General features: G+C 35.3%; 3 protein-coding genes and 1 pseudogene across 4 annotated transcripts; 2 read left to right on the top strand and 2 right to left on the bottom strand.

The window, feature by feature from the left end:
* The first annotated feature begins 2,647 nt into the window (after positions 1 to 2,647).
* On the top strand, positions 2,648 to 3,007 carry LOC125608586. The gene has a single exon (XM_048779000.1). It carries the CDS (start codon positions 2,648 to 2,650, stop codon positions 3,005 to 3,007), a length of 360 nt encoding a protein of 119 aa, XP_048634957.1.
* Positions 3,008 to 4,946: 1,939 nt separating this feature from the next.
* LOC125575413 lies at positions 4,947 to 6,046 on the bottom strand. The gene is made up of 4 exons (XM_048779001.1): positions 5,741 to 6,046; positions 5,572 to 5,661; positions 5,250 to 5,341; positions 4,947 to 5,052 (listed from the first exon to the last, which is right to left on the bottom strand). The coding sequence occupies exons 1-4, from the start codon at positions 6,044 to 6,046 to the stop codon at positions 4,947 to 4,949; spliced, it is 594 nt and encodes a 197-aa protein (XP_048634958.1).
* A 1,399-nt stretch (positions 6,047 to 7,445) lies between these two features.
* On the top strand, positions 7,446 to 9,730 carry LOC106408747 (annotated as a pseudogene).
* Positions 9,731 to 13,835: 4,105 nt separating this feature from the next.
* Positions 13,836 to 15,722, bottom strand: LOC125609629 (ras-related protein RABC1-like). 2 transcript variants are annotated; one of them, XM_048781163.1, is made up of 6 exons: positions 15,379 to 15,722; positions 15,229 to 15,297; positions 14,617 to 14,682; positions 14,377 to 14,498; positions 14,178 to 14,306; positions 13,836 to 14,096 (listed from the first exon to the last, which is right to left on the bottom strand). In XM_048781163.1, exons 1-6 carry the CDS (start codon positions 15,512 to 15,514, stop codon positions 13,977 to 13,979), a joined length of 642 nt encoding a protein of 213 aa, XP_048637120.1. In that variant the 5' UTR covers positions 15,515 to 15,722; the 3' UTR covers positions 13,836 to 13,976. The 2 variants fall into 2 exon arrangements, with proteins under 2 accessions (XP_048637120.1, XP_048637121.1); XM_048781164.1 differs by lacking the exon at positions 14,617 to 14,682 and having other exon boundaries at positions 15,379 to 15,642.
* Between the last annotated feature and the right edge of the window lie 917 nt (positions 15,723 to 16,639).

Raw genomic sequence — 16,639 nt, forward strand, 5'->3', positions numbered from 1 at the left:
GGAAGGATAAAATAGATTCCCTCCAAAGAGCACTTGAGGAAATTCAAAATCATTTAACAAAATCCCATGAAGAGGTGTTGGAGGTTTCGAGAAAATTACAAAATGCGTATCGAGATGAAGAACAATATTGGGAACAAAAGAGCAGGACTAATTGGCATGTTCTCGGGGACAGGAATACAAAATTTTATCACGCTTCGACAAAACAAAGACGTATTCAAAATTTGATAATTGGTCTACACAATGAGGAGGGCAATTGTGTAAATTCAGAACAAGAGGTGGAAGGAGTAGCGGTTAGATATTTTACGGATTTGTTTAGTACATCCTCTCCAGCGGAGTCCGAGGTTTTTTAGAGGAAATTCCGACCTTGGTTACGGATGCCCAGAATCTCAGGCTGATGGTTATGGCTACGGAAGAAGAGGTAAGGGCCACTTTATTTATGATGCATCCGGAAAAAGCCCATGGCCTGATGGGATGACTGCACTTTTTATCGACAGTCTTGGTCAACAATTAAGGATTATGTAGCCTCCATGGTTAATGATTTTCTAAGGACATGAATTTTTGATGATAGACTCAATTTGACAAATATATGTCTCATTCCGAAGACAGAGAGACCAAGTAGGATGACCGAACTTAGACCCATCAGTTTGTGCAATGTGGGTTATAAAATCATTTTAAAGCTATTATGCCAGAGGTTGAAAGGCTTATTACCAAATTTAATTTCGGAGACTCAATCGGCATTTATTTCCGGCAGGTTAATTTCGGATAACATTCTCATTGCACAGGAGATGTTTCACGGGTTACGCACCAATAACGCGTGCAAGGATAAGTTTTTAACGATCAATACAGATATGAGAAAGGCGTGTGACAGACTAGAATAGCCTTTTCTCAAGAGCCTTCTTTTAAAAATGGGTTTTTCTATTGACTGGGTAGCTTTGATAATGCGATGTATATCGTCGGTCAATTACAAGGTTTTACTCAACAGGCAACTGAAATGACATATAGTTCCAGAGAGGGAACTGAGACAAGGGGATCCGTTGTCCCCACACTTATTCATCGTATGTACATAATCTCTTATTGCTAACATTCGGAAAGAGGAGAGGAGAAAACATTTAACAGGTTTAAAGATAGCACGGGCAAGTCCACCAATTTCTCACTTACTGTTTGCGGACGACAGTCTTTTCTTTTGCAAGGCTATTCAAAGACTATGAGTTGGTATCAGGACAACAAATTAATTTTTCGAAATCATCGATACTTTTTGGCCATAAGGTTCCTGAGGAAGTGAGGTGCTGATAGAATCTTCAGCCACACTTTTGCCAACATACGTGATGTCATGTTTCAGACTTCTGACAGGGGTTACCAAGAAAATTACTAGTACTTTAGCGCACTTCTGGTGGAGCAGTGGGGGAAACAAAAAAAGGTATACACTAGTATTCTTGGGATAAAGTTTGCATACATAAAGAAGAGGGTGGCCTAAGTTTCAGAGATCTCCAAGATTTTAATACAGATTTAGTGGCCAAACAATTATGACGATTGATAGATAAACCAGATTGTTTATTTTCAAAGGTTTTCAAAAGAAGATATTTTCGGAACTCTCATCCTCTGGATGATCACAGATCTTACTCATCTTCTTATGGATGGAGAAGCATATGTTCAGCTTGATCTCTGGTTAAAAAAGGGCTAATCAAAAGAGTAGGGTCTGGAAAATCAATTTCTCTTTGGAATGATCCATGGATTCATGCTCCTCGCCCGAGGTCAGCATTACCAAAAAACCAAATTCAATTTTAAATCCATCTCTCAAGGTGGAAGATCTCATCAACCCAGTTGATAGATCCTGGAACGTAGATTTGCTCAATGCATATAATCATCCAGATGATGTAAAGATCATTTGTGGGATAGCAGTGAGTAGGACACAGAGGCCAGATACGTCTGGTTGGATTCCGGTTGGATGTATTCAGAGTCCGGTAAATATTCGGTTAAATCATGTTTCAGGACAGAGTCATTATATCTAGATAGGGGACCAAGGACAATAATTTATGGACCAAACGTTAAACCACCGTTTGTGTTTACATGGAAACTTAAATGCTCCCCGAAACTAAGACATTTCGTTTGGCAAGTTTTATCTGGGACTTTACCGGTATCCAAGAATTTGAAGTCACGTGGCATAGATTGTGATTTACAATGTAGTATTTTTGGAACAGAGGAGGAAACGATAAATCATGTTCTCTTTGAATGCCCACCAGCATTACAAACTTGGGCGTTATCTAGGATTCCTTCGCCTCCGAGAATATTCCCATCTTCTTCAGTTTACACCAGTTTAGACTATCTTTTTTGGAGGATTCCAAAGGATTTTGATTCTGATTGTTTTCCCTGGATTATGTGGTATATATGGAAGAATAGAAATGACAAGATTTATCAGAACAAGGATGGGAATCCTCAGGAAATATTGCAAAGAGTGGAAGTTGAAAGTACCCTATGGGCTGAGGCGAAAGTATTGGTTCCAGACCAGCATGGAAATGCCCAACCAGGTGTCACGGGACAATTAATGGAGCATACAAGAGTGTGTCATGTTGATGGGGCTTGGCGGGAGCAAGATGTCTTCACTGGACAGGGTTGGTACTGTTGAATGAGGGGGACAGCGGGCGTAATGATGGGGGCAATGAATCTTCGACGAAGCTTATCACCTCTATGTGCAAAATGTGAAGCTTTGATTTGGGCTATGGAGTGCATGAAGACTCTGCAGTTTTCAGATGTAGTGTTCGAGATAGATTTTTCTCAACTGGTGAAGATGGTGTCCTCACTTGAGGATTGGCCAGCGTTTGCTACACACATGGAAGAATTTAACCGCAGTAAGACTTTCTTCCCTAGTTTCAAGATCAGACATATTACAAGGACACAAAACACAATGGCGGACAAGCTTGCACGTGGTGCAAGGAGTTCTCCTTCAGCTATGTTATATGTTGATTCAATACCACCGGTTTGGCTACATGAACCGGTGGATTCCTCGTAGAGTAGTTTCTCTGTTGTCAAAAAAAAACATTACTAATATCAATTTATAAACTGCCATTAAAAAAGCACAAATTTTTTAACTCAGAGGTTTTACCTTTTTAGTATTAATCAATGAGATATGTTTATTTTATCCAACTCAATTGCATGAATATAAAATTTTAATAATAGACATACATGATATGTACATAAATTTTCTAAAATGATATGTACTTTAGCAATAACATAAATAAATAATGATGAGATTAATAGTATAAATATTTAAATTTGTTTCTATTTTTTATAACATATAACTTTATTGATAACAAATCAATATAACAGATTAAATGAAACATAAGATACATCAAACATGTTGTTAATAAGAACTTTTAATAGAAGCAGAAGTAACATGGTGCTTCCGAACACATTCGTAGGATAGGCTGATTCGCTAGCTTTCCTTCGTTTCGTTCTTGGTCTTGTAAGATCTTTATTATGGCTCTAAATCCTTGTGAGTAAATATATGCATTTTTTTCAAAAAAAATCATTCGATGCGATCCATCTATTACTTGAAATCTGTCCCAAACACTTCTTTAATATAACACTAGATCTTTTTGCCGCGCTACGCGCGGCTAGTCTATTAAACAAATTTCCAATCATTTTACTTATATGTATTTTATATTGTATAATAAAATTTTAGTTAAAATCCAGAAGAAATGGAATGCTAAATTAATTAGAAAAGATAATGATTGAAAAAATCATTGTAGTTAATGCATGTAAAATTTTCATATGTAATACTAATAATGAACAATTTTTTTACAAAATATAGTTTTTCTAATTTTTTTTTACAAAAACCCTCATTTTATTTTTGATATAAATAACTTACATAATAATTATTGTAATATTTTCATCTGTAGTTTTATATTTTCTATCTTCAAAATGTTGGTAGAAAATAATCACTCTCAAAATCTGAAAAGTTAAGTATAGACAATGAACTGACTTTTATTTAAATTTAAAATGATATTATATAAATTTAAGATTGTATATATTTTGTTGTTATCAATAATGTTTATTTATTTTATTTATTATAAACGGGAAGATATTTTATTCTCGCCATCAATGTTTTGAAAACCAAACCGAACATTGACTTGCCATTGCAGTTAGGTCAATGGTTGCACCGGTCAAACTGGGTTGTAAATTTAATTTAATCTTAAATTAAGTATATATATATATAATTATTTTTATAAGACATTTTATCATTGTTAGAAGCTAAAATGATATGCAAATAAAAAGAACACTTCAAAAATAATATAAAAATATAATGGAAACCTAATTTATTCAAATAGATATTAAAATAATATAGGTTTCTAATGAATTTTTTTTTTCTAATTTGCAATTTTAACTTGAATTTGAAAAAAATAAATCAGAGTTTAATATCAAACTGGACCAGTTCTCAAACCGAACTTGTTGGTTTTTATCACCATTCTTAATCTTATCAGCCGGTCCGGTTCTTATTACTTGATTATAAAAAAAAGATAGTCACCGTATCAGTTGTTAGTTTGCAACTCCACTGCTTCACCACACCATTTCTCAATCACTGAAACTGATCTATATAAATCTCTATTTTATTCTTAAGAAATCATAATTAATTAAGAGAAAGAACTTATGGTGTCTCCTTCTTTTCAAATGCTGTCCACTATTATTACATTTCTGGTAAAATTAAGAGAATTTTATCTATGATGGAGATATGCTAGAAAGAAAATGACACTGTTCATCAGGCTATCATAGTAGTTTTCACTACTCTCCACAACAATAATCATAGTGGCTTTCTAAGTCATTTACAAAAAACAAATTGATACAGAAGGCAGGAGAGAACATGTATATGTACATGAATCTCTCTGTATAAGCTTTCTTTGAACTCTGTTCAAGAATATAATCAACCATTCGATTATATATACTATTCGTAGCTATGGTTCTTCTGAGAAACATTTAGAGAACCACATGTACTTCAATTTCACGATCAAAGCAAAGACTCCAAAGCACGGTACGTGCATCAACCCAACAGCAGCATACCTACAACATCAATTAAAAATTTTGTTATAATCGATATAAGTTAGGGGAGATGAGTTTGAGTAACGTTAACGTAAAGGGGCGTAGGATGATGACAAATCCAAGAAAGGGTATGGCCACCTGGACAAATAGATGCCACATTTGTTATACTTAATCTATTTACAGAATCATGTAAAGAAGGATAGAACCATGAGTGTTACCAGAAGGAGACACAAGCATGAACAATCCATTGGAGTATAACGAATACACCGGTCCATAACACAAAGTATGAAATCCTAAACAATGGGAACCACTGCGTAAACAAAGAAATCATCATCAATGTCATCAACACTATAACCATCATCATGTTATTATCTTTGAATAAGGAAAGGATACATATACTAACCAAAGAGTTCAAGAATGTTTCACCGAGGAGGAAAACAGCTTGACTGAATGCTTTATTACAATGAACTGTCGTAAAAAAATGTTTGGTTAGAGTTAAACATATCAGAGACAAATGACAAAATGTGTGTTAAAACTTACAAAATCTAGATTGAATTCTTTGGAAGTGAGAAAAGGGTAGATAATGAACCAAAACACACCATCTGTAAGCAATACAGCTCCTGCACAAGTCTACAAACCCCAAAAACACATGTTCAGAGAGACAGAGAGAAACCTAACACCGAGTAACTTAAGCACATTTGGCACTTACTTGAAAAAGAATCTGAAGAATGTAACCCAATGTAGAAGCAACTTGACGTGTAGACCTATTGTATCTCTCATGTCCGTTAGAAGCTTTAAACACATTCGGGTTTTCGGCATGAATGGGAGGTCTATACGACCCCTGCTCTTCATGAATGAGAGCGGTTTCGGCTTTTGATTTCATCGAAAGGGCAGATGAAACAATCGGAGAAGAGGCAGGGGACTTGCTGTTTGGTTTCACAGTCGCGGAGGAGGCGGCGGTCTTTTTGTTGATCTTGCGGTCGCCGGGGACGTTAGGGTTGCCTTTAGGTTCCATTGGAAGCAATATGTGAGTGAAATTTTGTGTGAGTTTTATCAATCGTACTTGAAAGAAAATCTAAGAAAAGGAGTTTTATAGGAATAGGAATGATGAGGAAGATGAAAAGAATCCATTGAATGAGATGGAAAAATGATTGATTAGGGGAGTAATGGTGAAGTAATTGGATGAAACCGATATGCAGAGACGATAATCGAAGAAGAGGAAGAGGCGACGGAAGTCAAATTCGGAGATCGAGAGAATATCAGGAGTACGCCTTACATCTTATAACAGGCCGAGATAAATTAAAGATCAGGCCCAAAAATATCAAAATTCGGAGCCCAATTGCCGAACACAACAGGTGGATTACATGACAAAATAACTACTTCCCATTGGCTAATTATAAAATCTGACGTGGACAGGTTCAGGGACTCTCATATCCCCCTTTTAATAGTGTTAGATGTTTATTGTCATTGTCCATGGCATTGACCATTCTCCTTTTTTTTAACAAATAAAGCCATAACTTCAAATTATTATGTTGGAGAAACAAACATCATCTGCCACCTTGTTGCTTTAGAATCTTCGCTTCCCTGTGTCATTCTTTATATTTTAGAACCAACAAAATCCTAGTCCGTCCATTCCTCATCATCATAGCCTCTTTTTGTTGAAAATTTTGAAATACTATGAGACTAAACATGTGACACCCGTCACGTCCTATCTAGAGGACAACGTGTCACCAAGTCCGTGCAAATATCACATGATTGTTTATCTCACCTTAAATGGAGAAAAGAGAGGGGTGAAAAATATGAAAGTCGCTTAATGAGGTATGGGATGCTATTCCGGAGTCCATAGACACAGACATAGCACTCCGAATATAAATAATTTAATCAAAATATTTTACAAGCATGGCACCTAAAGTACCCAAGAAACAACCACGGTCCAAGCGTATAAATATATATAGTCTGCTCGCTAACGGACCAACAGCCGAGATAGTGCCCGGTATCACCCCCCGATAGAAGTTTTCTTATATGTAGGATTCACGCATGGGACTAGTGCCCATACACACCGCCCGTAGACGCTTTATCGATCTCAGAGATACAACGTGGATCGAACTCAGACGTCGTACCCCCACCCAAAAACTAGCGTGCATCACCTCTGCCTGCTAGGCCATAAGCCAGACTCCAACGTGCAGGAACTCACCTCTGCCTCCACTGAGTCTGCCTCACCACAAATACTACTATATTATATGTATATATATATATATATATATATATATATCAAATTAGATCACGCAAGCAAGGTTGAATTATCTGACTCCCTATTCCGGATTACGCAAAGAACTTAAATAACTGTCAAGAAGACGCCAAACAGACGTTAGACATACTCAATTTCACACGGACGGAAACATATTAGAACTAAAGTATGCATATTCAAAGTCCTTAGGCAAGTACCAGAGGTTCAGAAATAGACCCTCACTATCAATATAGAAAAGTGGTGTCTATGAACTCCAACTGTTCAAATAGACTCCAAATCTGAAATCAGGACAAAATTCTAAGTCATAAATAACGCCCTTCGAATGGTTAAAAACTGGTCTGATCAAGATTTTTTTTAAAAAGTCAATCCACTGGTCAAAAGTAAAAATCAAAGTCAACCTTCGACCAAATTGGAATTGTTAGTATAAAATAATAATGAGTTTTAAGTTAATGGATGATAACTTAATAAAATTTAAAAAATCTTAAAAATTAAATATATTCTAGGACAAAAAACAGTTGTCAAGTTTTCAATTCTTCTTTTATATATTATTTTTCAATTTCCAACAACAAATCTTCTTTTCTTTCAGTTTCCAGTTTTATCATTTATATATTCCACAATTCCATAAACTTTTAGCACATTCCATTTATAGTTTTGATCCAGAATTTCCATTTTTCTTTTCTTGAGCCCAAACTTGGATAGCTTGAAATTAAATGCTGAAAATGCAAACTTTTTTGTTGATCACTCCAACTCTTTATAAACACAGTATCTCTGCGTTTCTAAACTCTTCATCCTCGTCCAAACAGAAAATGGCGTCTCTGTATAATCAAGCACCTTCTGTATCAGCAATTTTCTCCCTCTACACATCATTCTCTGCAATAATGATGCTTTTCCGCACAATCTTCAACGACATTGTGCCTAAGCGAATCCAAGATCACATCACTGGGAAAGTTGTAGACTTCTTCTTCTCCTCTTACCTTCCGTCGAGGTTCACTTTTGTGATCGAGAAAGAATGGGACTCGGTTGAGAACATAACTTTCCGTGCGGCTGAAGTTTACTTGCCAACACTTCTATCAGGACTCTCCACCGGAAATATCGTTGTGGGTTCGAGTAATCTAAAGAATCCAGAGGCTCAGCCGAAACTAGGGATCCCTATAGATATAAATATCACCGACGAGTTTGAAGGGATTCATCTTGAGTGGACTCTACACTCTGTTGAAACTAAGAATTCTCCCTACGAGAAACGGTACATTGTGTATTTTGTATCTTCTCCGTGACTGTAATCGTAATCTTTTTTTTTCTGTTTGTTCTTACACTTGTTTTATGTTATAGGTTCTTTCATCTGACATGTGAGAAGGAGTTTCGTAAGAAGATAATGACAGAATACTTCACATACTTGACGAAATCGGCAGACAACATACTGCGCGAGAGTCTCAAGATCTACACTTACGACAGGCAAAATTCATGCTGGTTGTCCACCATTTTCGAGCACCACACGACCTTCGATACCCTAGCCATTGAGTCGCACCTCAAGACCAGGATAATCGACGATCTTGATGCGTACTCTCAAGGAAAAGACTTCTTCAAAAGCGTGGGACGTGCCTGGAAGCGTGGATATCTTCTTTACGGTCCACCGGGTACTGGAAAATCCTCCATGGTGGCTGCTATTGCTAACTACATGAAGTACGATATCTATGATCTCCAGCTTCAAAGCGTTAGAGACGATGGTGAGTTGCGGAAGATTCTCACCTCCATCCCGAACCGGTCAATTCTTCTCATTGAAGACATTGATTGTGGATCTGGTGCTTCTTGTAAATGCCAGATCAAGGAAACGAAAGAAGATTGTGAGCGGGTAAGTTATACCAACAAAAAAAAGAAAAAATACTGCTGTCTTATTAAACAATGTTTTTGAAGCTTATGTGTCTTTGCTTCTGGACAGGTATCTTTGTCTGGTCTGTTGAACTTCGTAGACGGGCTTTGGTCGAGCTGCGGAGAAGGAAGAATTATAATTTTCACAACCAACCACAAGGGGGAGCTCAATCCAGCGTTACTGAGGCCAGGAAGGATGGACATTCACATTCTCATGGGTTATTGCACACCCTTTGTGTTCAAGAAGCTTGTCGCTTTGTACCTCAAGATTGATGACCATGTCCTGTTTGATCCCATTGAGAAGCTCGTCCTTAAGGTGAGTGTAACTCCGGCTGAAGTCACACAGCAGCTCATGATGACTAAGAATGCTGATATTGCACTCAAAGGTCTCCTCGAATTATTGGAAGCGAAGACAATGAAAGAGGAAGAAGATACCATAGAGATTGAAGATGGTGATACTAGGAAGCTGAACCAGATGAAGAAAGATAAGTAGATATCTAGTGCCATTGATTATGTATTGAAGACTACTTAGAAGTAACTCAGTATTTCAGTTCCTTTGAGAAATAAAAACCATTTCTTAAGACAGTTTAGGGGGCATAGAGTTTCATAATTAAATCATGTTTTTTCATTTATATAACGAGTACATGGAAAGAGAAGGCAATAGCTAACGACAGATGCATTTATGTATGACTGTGGTTCTTTTTCAAGACACCTGGAGTCGAACAACAATGCAAGTGATACTGTCGCAGCTACCCCGTGCGTATGCTTCTTCAACCAGCTTTCTTGAAGCTGTGCATCTGTAATGCCACAGCATCCTGGAAAAAAGGGTAGTTAGGTCTAAGTTCTCTTGGAGGTGGGTTACACACCAATCAATGCCCGGTCCAACTTATTCAAGGTTCATTAGCGGCCCAAAACCAAAGTACTAACCGCAAAATATAATAGAAAGCGACATCTTATCAGCGAGTTCGAGCCCATGCCTGCGACAGGGGTGCTAACCGGTCAGAGGAGTACAGATGATACAATGATTCGCATTAAAATCCTAGAGACAAGGCGAGCTGGCCTGCTTTGCAGCTAATATGTGACCACATTCCAACAAATACTGAATATATGATCTCATCAGAAAGGACGATGAGCTGTCTTTTGTCTTATTCCAGGTCTATAATAGAAGATTTTTGCTAAGCGAGCAAAAGACTGACTTTTTTTTTCTATCGAAGAGAGAATAGAATACTTAGCGATCTCAATACTATCTTGTAAGAACGAGTTTGATTCTAATATTGATCTTGTCCCACATTTGTAATTCCTCTTTACTTTTGATTTACTTCTAAACGAGATTTCCAACTTAGTTTATCTTTTAATCACTTCTTAAACAAAGTCCCAAACTCAGTCTTCAACATTTGACTCTTTCTGTAGGGACCAATCAGGAATCTCTCAGCACAAAGAAGCATTTCGTAACAATGGGAGAACCAACTGAGCCAGCAGCCCCAAGCAAGAGGGCCCCAGCCCCATTATCCGCACAAGAAAGTTCTATATCTCCTGCCACCTGAAACGAGAAAGAGTCTACCCGAGATGAAGCAAACACCACGGGAACAAGAATATCCACCACTGACCCAGCTTGGCAAACCCGAAAGAGCGTGGAGGATACACATAACACCAGTACATCACCTCGGTTCCTCTCACTCAACACATCCAGGAAGATGTCCTAAAGCTCTTGCAACCATTCTTTGAGTATGTCGACGCCTTAGCTCGCACGACCAATGCCAGATTCGAAGCAAAAACTCCACCACAACTGTCTCTCGACGGGCCGAGTATTCTCCTGAGATGAAAAATTGGGAGCTTGCCTCCAGATTTACAATGAAACCTCTTCGAAGACATGCCAACTCCTAGAATAAACATCAAAGTTATATTATTTATAAAATATCTTATTCTATAAATTTTAGTTTATCAAATTAAATAATCAACATCATAATATATACTAAAATATATCATATTTCAACAAATTTAAAACTAAAATTATATAAAATAAGAAAATAATATAAAAATAAAATAAATAACTAATTCTAAAAAGAACAGAATGTCAAATTAATACATAATTTTTTTTAAATAAATTTATAATCCTAAAAGTGATGATAATTACTTTTTTTTTAAATATATATATATATAAAACTATAAAACTTATGCAATTTAACTTAGTAGTAACCATGATAACAGTACATGCTACTCGATCGAAAAGAATTGAACACATGTGATTTTTGTAATCAGTTGTTAAAATAAATTATTTTAGCACAATCAATTGGTAAATATAATACCAAATAAATAGAAATAAAATTATAAATCAAAATCTATTCTATTAAAAGGGAAGTAGTCTTGATAAATCTACTTATAAAGGTTGTTTGGACCTTTTTTTTTTTTTTTTTTTGGTCTTCCTTATATATTATATGTTATCCCTATTTAATCTCACTTTGTTATCAGCAAAATAAATATTATTAATAGGCTTTGGGCGTTTAACTTAAAAAAGATAATTTAACTGATACAACCCATTCAGAAAATAAAATTATAAATCCAATTAACTTTTGTTACAGAAAAAAATAATTAACCAAATTAACTTTAGACCCTTTTTTTACAAAATCCCAAATTATGAAGACCATTTTATACATAAATACATATAAATGTAACATTATTTAAATTGTATAGATTTCTAATAATAAAATATCTCTCACAAACTGATTTTTGTTTTAAAAAAAATTGATAATAGTTTGATAGAAAATTAAAAAAGGAAAAAAATAATACTTGCTTCACTATTTTGGTAGATTGATAATTAATATATTTATAAATAAACTTAACAATATTTGTTAAAAGAAATTTCTTATACAAGTCAAATATATATTAATATATCAAAAATTTATAAAACAAAAAACAAATTATATTTTTTCTCAGTGGGTTAATAACGGTCTTTTTGATTTTCAGATACTTTTACTATATTCATTTTATTATATTCTATTCCACTATATATGAGTTACTAGATCTTACGGTTCGACCAAAAGTCTGATTCGGATATGAAAACTCAATGAAAACATTGTACCCGACTGAAATAATTATAATAAAACAGCTTTAAATATTTTAGATATCTAATAATAAACATAAATTCATTTAATATTTGAGTTTACGGTCACCAAAAAAATACATGCGCTTGTTAAGCGCGGATCAAAATCTAGTTTATTATTATTTCAAGTGGATTGCACGGATATTAATTCAGAACTAGGTGACTCTTATGTGCTCATGCACATAGTATATCATAAAAATTATAATAATTCTTTTAATATTTTAATTTTATTGTATAATTAAATTGGTGTATGATACATATGTAGGAAAAATAAGTAAAAAAAAATATTTTTAAATATTTATATTATTATCTTAATTAAACATATGACTATGGTATAAATTATGATTCGTTTTGTTATTTTAGGTAAACTAGTTTTATAATTTAATTCTGAACTAAGTCATAATTTCTTATATTCAGTATTTGAATAATTTTGTTAACTGTATTTTTCTGATTTTTTTAACATATATATATATATATATATATATCTTTTATAAATTTATGTATAATTTAATAGATGTAGAGTTAGAAACAAATAGAAAAAAATGAAGTGTTCCTTGGTTTGAGGTTGTACAACTGATAACCAATATGTTTTTGAATATACAGATTTGAATATTCATAAATTAAATAACAAATAATTAATGTTATGTTTTATATATAAATTTTTAAGTCATTTTGTAATTTACATTTATAACAAGTAAATATAGAATTATTCTAAAAAATACTAAGTTTTCACTCAATTAAACATAGTATTAGAATTTAGATCATTTTATTCAGTTTAATGATATAGGATCGGTTTTATGATCATTTAGTATCCTAATTATTTGTATCCTTTTGTGAATTTTTCTTCTCGAATTCACGTAATATGTATAGTCTATACCTAATTTTTTTTAAAGATATTTCCATTTTTTTATATTTATATGGTTTGTGATAAAATATTAAAAACGAAATTAACATTTAAAATATTATTAAGAAAAAAAAAGAAATATAACAAAAAGCTCTTATGAATAATAATTTTTATTTACAATGTAACTAACCAATCTTAGAATTAACGTGAAACCAATACATAAAAAAACACTGATTTCTCAAAATATAGAGATTCAAATAATTACGTGGATTATTAATTATATGGATTAGAATTCTGAAATCAAATCATTTATATTTTTTGGACAAACATCAAATAATTTTTTTATCATAAAATATCCGTTTTGAAATCAATATAAGGTTGATGAAGTCATTTCAAACAACATTATTGAATTTCATATACTGCGTGCAACGAGGAGTTCGTGACCGAAAATTTGTCAGGAAGATATGAAAAATTTGACAGAGAAACGTCTGAGCCAGGCAACTGGTTTTATACAGCATAGTGCAGAGTGAGCGCTTTCTTGCGAGTAGAGCGGGTCAGGTGGATCGGGACCGACCAGTATAACCATTTAACAAATACATGCTCTTGATTTATAACAATGTCTTGGTTACGGGCTCCTGAGAGATATATGCTAAACTGCCTACACTTTTGAACTATGCAATTTATCAGTTATTTTTTAAGCCTTTGATTAAGTAAAAAGAGCATTTTGTTTTTAGATAAGACCAGACTAGAAAACCAGGGATCACAACTTTGAAATTAGGGTTAAGATTTTTACATCCAGGATGTTGCATATAATCTTTGGGAAACAGAAACCGAGAACAAGAAGACGAGCAAGAGTGTACTTTATGTCATAAACCAAAAAGCCGTGTCTAAGAAGAGCAGCAGTAGCTAGATGAAGAAGCACTGCTTGTTTGTGCTGGGTTTTGTTTGAAGATGTTCTTCTTCCCTCCAGACGAACCTTCAGCAGTAAGACTAGGCGTTTCCAAGATCTGCACGTACACAAAGGTCTGAGACTTAGACATACTAATCCTCAGAAAAAAAAAAAAACTGAGGAAGGCACGGATTTTAACCTTAAGAACAAGCTCTTCGAAACATTGCTCAACGTTGACTCGAGTCTTTGCACTACACTCCAGAAACAAACATCCGTACTCCCGAGCAAAGTCTATGCCTTCTTTTTTAGAGACGGCTCTTTCACTCTCCTGGAGATGACATTAGGGTCAAAAGAGTTGCAGCATAGTAGACAGACACTTAGCCAAGAGAGATCCCTACCTTGTCGACTTTATTCCCAACAAGCATCTTGATGCAATCCTGATTGGTCGAGTACAGGTCGATTTCCTTAGCCCATATATCTGATAGATTTGTGAATGTGTCTCGTCGTGTCACATCATACACTACAAATGGAGAAATCCCAAAAGTCACTTACAAAGAAAAACAAAGCATTGATGAAGTGTGTAGCCTATAGGAGATCAAAGATAAACAAATGATTTTGTTCATTTTAGAGAGCCATACCCATTATTATGCCCTGAGCTCCTCTGTAATATGAACTTGTTAGCGTCCTAAACCTCTCTTGCCCAGCTGAGTGATCAGATAAAAACACCCCACAACTGATGAGAGACCACCAAATAAAAAAAAACTGAACGAAAAATACAAGACAGTGACACTAATCTCGTAACCATATTAAATACAAGATACTAACATGTTAACCATTCTGAATACACAACATCACCACCAATCTTATAACCATTCCAAAGAAAAGACATCTAATAACCATACAAAAGACAAGACACTAGTCTCTTAACTATCCTAAATACAAGATAATAATCTCTTAAAAATTCTGAGTACAACACACTAATCACATGAAATTATGTATCTTAACCATTCTAAATAAAAGACACTAGTGAGTAGTCTCACTAATATTTAAACTAATAGAAATGCAAGACAAATATCATAAGTCACACAATATCTTAAAAAGGGAAGAAGAAGATTACAAACAAAATGCATCAAATCAAGTGAAAATTTAAACTGAAACCACAAGATTTGACATTTACATGAATCCAAATCATTGCATGAAATTCTTCCCAGGATACTAATAAAGCAAAATCATGATTTAAGAAATCAAACCTGTATCCCAAATGGCAAGCTTCAGTTTCTTCTCTCCAATGGTAAGATACTTAACCTTAAAATCCACACCTAGAAAAGGAAGATCCAAATCAAAGCAAAGAAAACCCATACGGATAGGTAGTAAGGTCGATCAGGATTGATAAAACTCACCGATAGTGGGAGAAAGGTCATCAAAGGTATTAGATGTGAAACTCAACAAGAGAGAGCTTTTCCCAACACCAGAATCTCCGATCAATAAGACTTTGAACAAGTAATCAAATTCTGGTTGCCCCGACGAAGAACCCATCGAAAAACAATCAAACACACAAACTTTGAATCGATGAGGAAACTTTCTTCGGGATCTGAGATAAGAATGACACAGAGGCAGACGAAAAAGCCGAAGAAAATCTCAGAAACAGGGAGAGAGATGCCTTTTTTGTTTCACCGACTCGCTTCTGTATTACACGCGGGGCCACCAGAATAATCTCCTACGGTTGGTCTTACGGTAAAATTTATGTATGTCGTTTTTTTATCTCTTCCTAACCGTTGGATCTATTTATTCGACATCGGTCGAAACTAGTACATACTAAGCAGTTGGGACTTCAGGATCTTAAGCCCAATTTTTGTGGGCAGTGTCCAGTCTACGTTCGATGTTGCGTAACTGCAGATTTTGAGTGAGTTTTAGAGATCAACATAAAATGATAAACTTTCTCATTTTAGGTGTTCAGGAGTTTGAGATCCTGACGTTTGACATATAGGCCCTGTTCGTTTCGCGGTCGCTAGCGTCAGCGACCAGTTCCAGCGTCTAAACGTTGTTCGTTTATCTGTTGCTGGTAATGCGACCGATCGCTGCGACCAGACGCTAGCGATCCGCGTTTAAAAATTTTGATCGCCGAAAAATTCAGTGTTGCGACCAAAAACCTGCGATAAAAAAGTGCAAAAGACAAGAACACCCTCGATCTATCTTAAAAATCACAAAACAATACCCTTAACCCGAAAGCTCATTCACGAGATCTCTCTCACACCTCTCTTCACCATCTCTTACGATCTCTCAGGCTTCTCTTCACCATCTCTCACAATCTCTCATCACCATGTTGTAGTACCCACGACTGAGGTTCCCATCATCCGCAAAGGTCCTACCACAAGGTCCGGCTCAAGGGTTATAAGAGCTGGATTTGCCAAAGCTGTCCAGGAGTTGCTTGCACAGGAACAAACCGGATTCAAGCAACTATTGATCCAGGAGTTGGCCGACTTAAAGCTTGAAGACACCAGCGAGCCATTAGAGGTTCCAGACTCCTTCCATTCAAGCCAATTCTCCTCCATCGACCAGAATGAAGCCGGCCTGATTATTTCCACCTTCATCCTCAATCCATCCAACCAACTTGCTTCCGGTTCAGAGATGTAGCCGTTCATCAGAAGGAGTAGTATGTGT

This window comes from Brassica napus, chromosome A5 (genome assembly GCF_020379485.1).
Source record: "Brassica napus cultivar Da-Ae chromosome A5, Da-Ae, whole genome shotgun sequence".
NCBI classification, from domain to species: domain Eukaryota; kingdom Viridiplantae; phylum Streptophyta; class Magnoliopsida; order Brassicales; family Brassicaceae; genus Brassica; species Brassica napus.

Excerpts from the sequence above, each read along its gene's own strand:
- LOC125608586 (XM_048779000.1), top strand. The coding sequence starts at position 2,648 with ATGGGGGCAATGAATCTTCGACGAAGCTTATCACCTCTATGTGCAAAA.
- LOC125575413 (XM_048779001.1), bottom strand. The coding sequence starts at position 6,046 with ATGGAACCTAAAGGCAACCCTAACGTCCCCGGCGACCGCAAGATCAAC. Across the intron at positions 5,662-5,740 it reads TTCTTCAGATTCTTTTTCAA|ACTTGTGCAGGAGCTGTATT; the intron begins GTAAGTGCCAAA and ends TGGGGTTTGTAG. Across the intron at positions 5,053-5,249 it reads CATGCTTGTGTCTCCTTCTG|GTATGCTGCTGTTGGGTTGA; the intron begins GTAACACTCATG and ends TTGATGTTGTAG.
- LOC125609629 (XM_048781163.1), bottom strand. The coding sequence starts at position 15,514 with ATGGGTTCTTCGTCGGGGCAACCAGAATTTGATTACTTGTTCAAAGTC. Across the intron at positions 14,683-15,228 it reads GCTTGCCATTTGGGATACAG|CTGGGCAAGAGAGGTTTAGG; the intron begins GTTTGATTTCTT and ends CTGATCACTCAG. Across the intron at positions 14,499-14,616 it reads AGCTCAGGGCATAATAATGG|TGTATGATGTGACACGACGA; the intron begins GTATGGCTCTCT and ends CTCCATTTGTAG.